Source organism: Ursus maritimus, unplaced genomic scaffold, assembly GCF_017311325.1.
Source record: "Ursus maritimus isolate PB19 unplaced genomic scaffold, ASM1731132v1 scaffold_2, whole genome shotgun sequence".
In the NCBI taxonomy this organism is placed as follows: Eukaryota; Metazoa; Chordata; class Mammalia; order Carnivora; family Ursidae; genus Ursus; species Ursus maritimus.
Window position 1 is genome coordinate 71496637 of NW_024424452.1, and position 10276 is coordinate 71506912.

Here is a 10276-nt window from a genome sequence, read left to right on the forward strand (position 1 = left end):
GGGAAGGAGCCCAGCTCCGGGGAAGCCTCACTTAACGGTCAGATCCCAGCTTGGCTGTTTATTTGCTGGGTGACCTTGGGCAAGTGACCACACCCTGCTGAGCCTTGATTCCCTTATCTGTGCAAGTGAGGGCATGAGGCACGGCGGTCGTGGGGATCAGGTGGGACGTGCGCGTGCAACCCTCAGGGTGGGGGCCTGCGGAGCTGTGGTTGGAATTGCTGCTTGCATTTTATCTCTTGTCATGTGGCCAACGGTCACAGTAGCCGTCCAGCGCTCAGGTGTCCTTTCTCATTTGTAGAAATGCTGCAGGGCCCGTGTTCCTGTTCCTGTTTCAGGGGTGGTGGGCAGGCCAGCTCAGAGTGACGGGAGGTAGAACGTCGTGCGGCAGCCGGGTGTCCAGTCAGGATTTGAAGCCGGCGTGCAGCTGCTGTGGGCCGTCTCGGAGCCCCGGCGGTCATGCCCTCTCAGCCCCGCACGCTCTCTGCCGATGGCGCTCTGCTGACTGGGCTGCTGACCGGCTCCCCGTGTCCCCTCTCGCACCCACAGCATCCCAGCCAGCGCTTCCCAGGTTGGTGCCTGTGTCAGGAGCACATGACCCTTTTCACAGAATGGCAGTTTGCTTGCTTGTTTTTCAGAACACTAGGACATACTGTATAAACCTTAGACGTGTCTTTGCCGGTGGAGGACGTGGCTATTTATTTTCCGCGTGTAATATGGAGCCATGCCCACAGTGGGCAAGCCCACGGCGTGGTGCGAAGCGTGCCCGTCACTTCCACGCTTGCGAACTGTCCAAGCACTTACTTCTCATCTGCGAGGATTTCGGTAGCACGAATGAGAAGGCACCGGTGGTAGAGAAGTTTGAAGTTCAGAAAATTCAGGATGTGCATTTTGCCCTGGAAGGAGAGTTGGAACGTGGCCACGACACCCTGGCAGCATGAGCTCGGTCGGGGTCTGATGGTGGGAGGGCTTGCCAACGACATCCGCTCCGGGCGCTCCCGCGCCTGTGGGACACTCTCCCTGTCATCCTGCACCTCTGCTCTCCTCCCCTTCCAGGAGAGTAAGATGCCCCAGTTCCAGCAGGAATTCCCGCTGGAGGGGAATCCTCTTTTGGAGAAGGTTTGCAGACATGAGGAGGCTGACACACTGATGTCTTGTGTTTCATGTCTACCCTGCGGTGACTAAGGCCGTGCCCCACTTGGCTGTCGGCGCTCAGTCGCTGCCAGGGGGTAAGAGCAGTGTCGTCAGAACCCCAGAGCCGAGGCCAGCAGAGCAGCGCCCCCACGCTCCTCGCGGTGTCGCTGTGTCTCAGCCCCGGCCCGCCCCACACTCCTGCCACCCCGAAGCCGCACACCTGTCCTCACGCCTCCTGGGTGGTGTGTTTCTTTGGGGACCCCCCCTGCCGTGGCAGCTCCTGCCAGCGGAGCAGGCGGGACCCCGGGCCGCTGCTCAGTACTGATCTTCACCGATCTGTCGGCACGGCCCGAGCAGGCCGACGCCAGGCTCCCTGCAGCCTGGAGGAAAGCAGAGCCCCAGCCCTGTCGCCGTTCGCTTCCTCGGGTCCACACGTGTTTTGGCTTTCCGCGTTGTTACAGCAAAATGAAAGGGGAAAATATAACGTGCTGCGTAATGCCCATCGATTTTCTGTGAGCGGAAAGCGAAGTTTCAGGCATTGCCTTGGAAACAGCTAGGACTTTGGCCTGGAGGGGTTCTGTCTGGCTTCCTGGGATCATGACCCAGACACGGAGCGGACTGGGGACAGCTGGTGTGGTGGCGGTTCTCATTATCAGCAGCCCACCGGCCACTGACGGCAGAGGCCTGGTGATGCTGTGCGTGTCCACAGCAGGGTCTGTGCCCCTGGCTCCTGCGGGAGCCGCTCCGACCACATGCTCAGGGCCTCGGGATGATTGGCACTCGCCCCCCGGAGCTGCCAGCCTTCCCGCCGCAGCCCCACGTGGCCCCACACTCCCCAGCCCAGCGCAGGGTCTGGGGCCGCACTTTCCAGACCGTCACACTCGCCGGGACTTCCGCCGGATGGCGCGGAGCTGATGCCTTTCTACAGGCTCCTGGCTGAGTCGCAAGCTGGTGGTCGGGCTGCAGCTGGAAAGCGCGGGTCTGGGGCAAGTGAAGACCCACGGCGGACACCACGGCGGACACCACGGCCACCTCGTTCTCACACCGGCTCCGCTGGCTGTCAGGAGCCCACCCCGGGGTGAGGTGGGGGGCTTCCCCTAGTGTCTGATGCAGCCGCTGAGGCCGTGCCCTCAAATCGGCCCTCCCGCATGCTGGACCCTCTCAGGACACTCCTCCCAACACCACTGGTGACCCTTCCTGCTCTGTGTGCGTCGTACGTTCACGTTCTCATGGAGAGAATCGGTGGTTTCTGTTTTCTAACATGTTATAGACCGATAACCGTATAAGTCAATAGAAATGGGTTATAGAAAAAAAAAAGACAAAAACCGAATAGAAGTCCCACTTTAGATGATTAGATACAACAGTATTAAAAATTGTATTTTAATAGATAGAAACGGAAAACTCTCTTGGATGTTGCTGCCAGGTCAACCTGAAGGTCGGATTGCGACAGCCGTTTCTCATTGGTTGCTTGTGTTGCGGACTAGATACACACGGTCCATGCGCCACCGATGGCCTGCGGGCCCGCGGGACGTGGCGGGACCAGCCGCCACCAGACTGCACCTGCTCTCGTCCGGGCTCCTCGCACTGTTAGTGCCTTTCGCCTGGGCTCCGCCAGGCCAAGATCGCGGATAGGCCTCGCTGACGGGCGGCTCCTCCCGCTCTCCCACTCTGCGAAGGCGCCAGGGGAGGAGCTTCAGGCCTGCCTGGGACTGCAGGGGAGCAACGGGGAGACGAGCTGAGTCCCCAGCGAGGCTCAGGCAGTTTCCGTTTGCAGGAGCGACTCTAACCTGTAGACCCGGGGCTGGGCTGGAGACTCGGGTGGGGAACCGTGGCGTCAGGGTTCCGGAGAGGAGCAGAACGAGCAGCGTGCGTGTGCTACCGTGTGTGTGTACCCACGAGCGTGTTCATGTATGTGACCTACAGCACCCCAGTGTGTACCGTGTACGTACAGTCACTCCGCGTATATGGACGGTATATGTGGACTCCATCAGTGCATCCATGCCGCATGTGCACGCGTTTAGTCCCTGTGCGTGTGTGTATACCGTGTATGCATAACACCCGTGTATGTGTTCATGCCGTGTACATGACCCCAGTATGGGGTATGTGCTGCGTATACACATAATCATAGTGTCCATGCGTTTGCACACACCGTGTGCACATCCGTGGTCACAGTGCATATACGCATACTCTGTGTGTGTGTGTGAGATCACGGAGGCTGGGACGTCCCAGGATGCCCCGATGTGCCGTCTGCCAGCTGGAGGTCCCGGCGAGCCACTGCTGTGACTCGGCCTGAGCACCAGCGGCACCCGTGTCCGAGGACGCAGGAGAGGACGGATCCCCAGCTGTGCAGAGAGAGTGAATTCACCCCCTTAGCCTTTCTGTTCCGTTTGGGTCCTCACATGACCAGGATGCCCCCGCGCTGAAGGGCCATCTCCTCACGCTGGGATTCAGCTGTGAATCTCTTCCAGAGACGCCCTCACAGACACAGCGCAAGTGAGGCTTTACCCGCTGTCCGGGCGTCCCCAGCCCGGGCATGGCAACTTGCAAATGTAAGCACCACAGGGTCCCTGCGACATCCACACGAGGGGCTGGGACCACGCGGACCTGCCCCCTGGTGGGCTCGGTCCACCACAGCCTGTCCCCCCGGTTCCTCGTCATGGGGCCCATGCACTGTCTGGGGCTTTTCCGTTTCTCGGGGGGCACAGCCACGGCCCTCTCCAGGGAAGCGAGCTGGCCTGGTGAGTGTGTGAGGGCCATACTGACGTTTGTTCAGCGGATGGGGAACCTTACCCGGCCACAGAAATAGTCCCTCGGTTACTTACTTAGCCTCTGATTTCGGTGTAATTCCCAGGAGGGTGAGGACCAATGTCACGTCTAGTTTCAGTGGTTATCCAAAAATGTTGTGTTGAACAAATGAAATGAATTAAATGAGTGAAAGACCACAGTTAAGACGAAAGTGTGAAAAGCCCCTTCGTTCAGAAGATCTGCTGTGTGGGCTGTGGGGTGTGATCGGTCCCGTGTCTGCGTCTGAGTGGACGCCATGTGCTGACAACACAGAACAGGACAAGAGGTGAGAAATCACCGTTTCTACCTGGAGCCACAGCAGCCTTTCCTTGGGGCTTCACTTTGCCTCGAGCAGTGGGACTCGTGGGCCTTCCCCGACCTCAGACTGGTCCTGGGGCCTGGGTGCATGGAACACGGGAGAGAGGCCACGTGAGCGAGTGAAAATGCCGCAGCGACACAGCAGAGGGGAGACAGGCTGCGCTTCTGAGAACCTCCAGCACCCCAAATTCCACGCGGCACGGGCTGCCCGACCCTGGGGCCCTCCCGGCCATCCGCCCCGGGTCGTGAGCACAGGAGAGGCCGGGGTCCTGCACAGAGCTAGAAGCCAGGTTTGGCTGGGGGGTGGCTCCGTGGCCCCGTCAGGACAGAGCGAGGCCGGCTGCCTGTCGCAGGGAAGCCCCAGCTTCGGAGGGGCTGGTGCACTGCACCTTCCAGAAGGATTGCCAAGGACGAGGCGTGGCCTTCAGTCAGGCGCGCGAGCGCCGCAGGCCCCGAGAGCAGGCGGCACCCGTGTCTGGGGAAGGCTCCTTGCAGGAGGGACGTTCTTGCCCAAGGACAGGGAGAAAACCCACCTCGGGGCACATCCCTCCCAAGGCAGTGGTCAGCAGGGTGGACGCTTCTTCCCCAGGCCCAAGGTGGCCCGGAGGGAACCCCAGGCCTTGGGAATCGTTTTCCTCCCTCCACACCCCCGAGGAACTTCACCTTGTGATTGGCAGACAGACGGGCTATGTTTGTACCTGACGCGAGCCCCTCGGCCGGCAGGGCTCACAAGGAGATGCTTGGCTTGTGGCCACCACCATCTCCGTCAGATGGCGAGGACGCCGTGAGAGGACCTCTCTTCCTGAGCTCGGCCCAGCCTGACTCACCTGCCCCTCCGGCCACCGGGCACCTCGCCCGTTGGGTGGACGGGGCTGGTCCTGGGGCAGAGCCGCAGGTGAGGGGAAGGGATGATTCTAGGGGCGCTGGGAACGTGGGGTGTTTGGGGTTGTTCCAGGGACGGGGAGGTGCTGCTGGTCGTTCTGGGCAAGCTGGAGATGCCGAACCCGGGGAGGGGCTTCCCGGGCTTAAACCCTCACGCTTGCTTTTTCTGGGCTCGTTGAGATGCTGTGTGATGTGCAGAAGGGAGTCTGATTTCTCCCAGCTCCTCAGGCCGCCCCGTAAAAGGGGCAGGTGAGGCCGCCTTCTCTCACAGGACCCAAGAGCACATTTCCAGGCTCTGAGCCTGGACGGCAGCCACTGCTGGGGCCACGCTGTGAGCTGTGCTCCCGTGAAGTCAGGTCGCTGGTCTGTCCGAGACCCATCAGCAGCCCTTTGAAAGGCCTGTCGAGGTTTTCCCAACCCGGACAAAAGGGTCTTCATATGTGTTTGTTTTATGCTTTTCTTCCGGAGGAGGAGCCAGATGTGTCCCCACCTTCATCCGCCGCGCCCACATCGGCAGCTCCACATCTTATTTGAGGCTAACCCTGTCGCACCCCTCTCTTGCCTTCTTTGCCTTCACTCTCTTGCACGGTCTGTCTCTGTTGTAAAGGTCGTCCCTGGGCCACAGAGGGCGTCCGCATCACGCTCTGCATCTGCCGCGGGAAGGCTGCTGCCGCGGGGGCCGCACCCGTTAGTGTCACTGCTGGAACCGTACTGGGAACCGAGCCTCCGTGTTTCATGCTCTCCTCAGAGCGAGTGTGACGTCGTCCAGGCCCCTTCACAGACATGTCCATAAAACGTGCACAGGCATTTGCGTTGTGTCCACATGGCAAAGGGGTTTTGATAAAACTGTTACCGTGCCTCAGTTTCCTCCCGTTAAAGAACAGGACCAGGTATGGGGCGCGAGGGTGTCCTCTGGGAGGGGCCGGCTGCTCGGGCTTTTTGGGAAGGCTGGTGCATGTCCGCTCATTCAGACTGCCACTTGCGAGCAGTGCTGGATGCGACAGGAGACGCACTGATTCAGAAGATAGCCCTGCTCTCACACGGCTCACGGCCTCACGCCCGCGGAGGTGAGGGAGGGCCTGGTTCGCGCGGGGATTTGCTGTGAGTGGGTGGGAGGAGCCAGGAGGGGGGAAGGTGGGGGAGGACCGGAGGCTGGCAGGGCAGAGGGACACGGGGGAGCAGACCTTTGCCTCCTGTCTCCAGCCCCAAGTGGGGTGGGGTCCCCAAGCCCCTGCTCCCCTGCCCTAGCCTGGTACATGAGAGACTAAGTGTGGCAAGCAGGACACTGCAGCCCTGTGGCCGGCAGGGATCCGTTGTCGAGCAGGGGACAGAGCGGTGACACGGGAACGGCAGGGTGGCTGCGTCTGGCAGAGTCTCAGCAGAAACCACCCGATGTCCAGACCTCAAGGCTCACAAGACCCTTGCCTGTAGCTAATAATTTCTGGAGTCATGAGAAACATGGAGGAAAATAGCATTCCAGAAGAGTGCCTCTGTTCTCGGCACCCACGGGCTTTCATGGGCACGGAGTCTCGGCAGGCAGACACTCCAGCAGGAGCTCTGGGCCCCGCGGTTGCTCTTTGACTAACAGGGTTTCCAGGAACCCGTGGGTGAGCTGTGATGCTTGCCACGGGCGTGAGGCCCCAGGTGTGTGCGCCGTCTGTCTGCGTAGATGCGTCTGCCTGTCGGAGAAGGATGGAGTGGAGGGGCCCGCAGCTCACTAGGTTATAATTAATGCTTCCGTCATGTCTTGGTCTCTGACGGGACATGGGTCAGGGGGGTTCCCTGGCCACAAAGCTGATGGTCGTTCGGGTGCGATCATCGGAGACACTGCAAGGTGTAAAGGTAAAGATCTCTTCAGGGCGTGCACGTCTGCCCCTGCAGCCGGCTGCCGGGCTCGGGACTGAAGCCTCTGCCGGGCGTGGCTTTCACATGGCCTCGGAGCAGATGTGGCCGTGACACGCGTCAGACCGTGTGCGTGCGGGGTTCCTGGCTGCCTCAGGGCCTGGCGGTACCCAGCCGGGCTGCTCTGGGCATGAGCTTCCGGCAGCTTCCGTGCTCCTCCCAATCCTCGCAGGCACCCGAGGAGTTAGGAATCATTCTCTTCGTTACACGGATGGCGTAGCTAAAACCCCAAGAACTCACACGAGCCACCCAACACGCCGGAGCTCGTCAGCTCAGAGCTGTGATTTGCATGTAAGTCTGGGGACATCTGTAGCCCTTGCCCCTTGTGCCATGCTGCCTCCGTTTCCCCGCTGGATGGTTCATCAGTCTAGCCCGGTCATTCTGTAGCACATGATGGGACCCTGTATCTTGGGGTTAATAGAGTGATGGGTACGGTTCTTTGCCCTTGAGGCCAAGGCAGGGGAATGCTGCTGAGACCACAGCTCCCTGGGCCTTGGAAACACTCTGGTAGTTTCCAATCCTAGTGGCTCTGGGGCTTGCTCAGAGAGCCTGCTGGGAGAGAGTCCCACGGCCCCGTGTGCCTCTGACCACGGAAGGGGCCTTTTTCCTGGGTGCAGCGCTGTGGGGGCTCTGGACTGTGGAGGGGAGACCTGGGCAGAGGTCACAGTCAGGCTGGCCTCGCCGCAGACATGGATACTCCCCACTGGGCCATCCACTGTCCCTCTGGGGTGCAGGGCATCGTTCAACAGGGAGGGCACTTCCCACGGGCTCCTCTGTCAGGTCTCTGCCACACCTCTGTCAGGTCTCCGGACTGGCTGCTGCCTTGTCCTCTCCCTCCTCCTGGCCGGCCACCTTACCCACCAGGGATGCTTCAGGGCATCCTGGAGGTGGTGAGTCCCAGTGTGTGGAGACCCAGAGTGTGGAGCTGGCAGTGTGCCAGGGATGGGACCCCTTGGGCAGCTCTGGGAAGGCGGCTGCCACCCCTCAGCCTCAAAGTTGGGGCTCAGTTCCTGACCCTGCCTGCTTGCACCTGATGCCACGCCACATTCATGGGGCACAGCGGGCCTGTGACCTCAGGCCCCAACCATGCCCTGCACAGCCCCAGGGGCAGCCTCTCCCAGGCCCCTGCCAGGCTGGCTTCCCCCTCCCCTGTCTAGACAGAGCCTGCAGGCTGGGCAGGTGGGGAAGTCAGTGTGGTGCCCCCACTCCTCTGTCCTGGGGCGTCCCGGGTGGTATTGGAGTCTCCCCGGCTCTGGCTCCTATAGGACACACCTGCCCGCTTCCAGCTTCTGCTGGGGACCCAGCAACAGAGCTGCTGTGTGTGCTTGCACAGCAGTGGGGCCTGCTGCTGCCGCTCTCCGTCAGCACGCAAACGGTACCTGCGCCATCGTCCCTCTCTCTAGGCTCCCGGGTCCTGGCTATCCCTGGCTGCCCACTCACACTACGTCAGAACAGCCCCTCAACCCTCCCTTTTTATAGGTGAGGACATTGAGGCTCAGAGGTGAGAAGCAGCTTGTTTGGGGTTGCTCAGCTAGCCAGGCATTGGGCCAGAGCTCAGGCCAAGGCCCCTGAGCTTCCGTTCCCCCAGCTCTGCAAAGAGCCCACGAGATCTCACTGCCCGTTGTTTGCAGGGTTGGGGGAGAGGCTGTAGGGGCCTCCAGATGGCTCTGTGCGGGCGGGCCCATCTTGCTAGTGGGCTCCGGGGGCTCCCTACACACGTGGCCTGCGCGTGGGGGCTTCCACAGGTATGGACGTAAAGCAGGCCATGCTAGAGTCTGTGCTCTGTCTCCTGGGGATGTTCACGCAGACTGGTGGTTCCGAGTCCTGGGAGGAAACTGAAAACATTTCTTTTCCCCTAAAATTGAAAAATATTAAGAATCAGAAAAACTGTAAATCATGGCGGGTAGAATAAGCTTCCACGATCCCGGGAAGAACTTCAAGGCCGGGAGAGGTGACGTGACCTGCATGAGGTCACACTGTGTGCGGTGGCCGAACCACAGGGCACGTGGGTATCAGAATGCGGACACCCAGGGATGCAGACAGCCCCAGATGACTGCCACAGCACGGAAGCAGGCTTGGGCTAGGGGTTCCCGTCAGTAAGGATTTCCTCCATAAACATCCTAATTTTATCGACCTGGTTGTCGGGCAGGTAACGGTGTACGTCATTAACACAGTCGCTTACGCCATCTACGACGCGGGCATGCGCTCTGCCGGGCAAGACGAACCTCCGCTTTACGAGGTAGTGGGCAGCGCTGTGCGGCGGCCGCAGCTGCTCGGCAGGTGTAGCGGGCTCCTGGTGACCCCGCGGGGAACAGGTCGCAGGTCTGGTGGTGCACGTACAGACGCCCCTTCCCGCCGGACCTGTGTTCTGACGGGCCCCACGGGCGGGCACGCGGTGCTGACGGCGCTCTTCTCCCGCCGCTCCAGTGTGCCCGCTGCCTCCGACGGTGAGTCACGGCGATTTCATCTGCCACCCGCGGCCTTGCGAGCGCTACAACCACGGGACCGTGGTGGAGTTTTACTGCGATCCCGGCTACAGCCTCACCAGTGATTACAAGTACATCACCTGCCAGTACGGGGAGTGGTTTCCCTCCTACCAGGTCTCCTGCATCAAGTCAGGTGAGCGTGGACGGCCCAGGGCTGCACCGCACACAGTGGCCGCTGGCCGCGTCCCTGCCCCCCATGCAAGGCTCAGGGCCATGGTGCAGGGACTCATCGTTGTGAGACCCTGTCACACGGTCAGGAGAGCTGAGCTCTGGTCCCTGGGGCAGAAAGGACGGCGGCCTCTGTCTGCCCCCAGCCTGTCCCTCCCACTGGCAGGGACCTCAGCCCACGGGTGTGACCCAAACCCAGCCGTTGTCTCCCGTGTGAGGACACGTGTCAGAACACAGAGGATGGCATCCCACGGAACACCTGCTCTCATTAACGCATACACCAGTTGCAAACGTGGGTGCTCCTCGGTTCATAACAGATGACTAGCAGAGCAGCCTTCCCGCTGGCCCCGGGAGCCCAGGGCAGTGAGCACGGGGTGCAGACCAGGGCGCCAGCACCCACCCACCCACCGTCTCCCACACACCCGGCCCTGCCTGCTCGCCCCAGCGTTTCCTGCCCGAGCAGTAGCTCCTGGCCCCTGTACGTGGGGGCAGCGCTTAGTGACGTGGGGCCTCTGGAGGCCCTCGGACGGCAATGGGAGCCCGAGCAGGATGCCTGCGGAGGTGGTGGAAGCAAGGGAGGACGGTGGGGGGGGGGGGGGGGGGGC

At 61.3% G+C, this 10276-nt stretch overlaps 1 protein-coding gene across 2 annotated transcripts in view; it reads left to right on the forward strand.

Moving 5' to 3' along the window:
- Positions 1–10276, forward strand: part of SUSD4 (sushi domain containing 4) — a 90649-nt gene that overhangs the window by 76606 nt on the left and 3767 nt on the right. For both annotated transcript variants that reach the window (XM_040636149.1, XM_040636148.1), the window contains one exon: positions 9445–9636. In XM_040636149.1, the coding sequence (XP_040492083.1) occupies positions 9445–9636 (192 nt within the window). The remainder of the gene's footprint in view (positions 1–9444; positions 9637–10276) is intronic.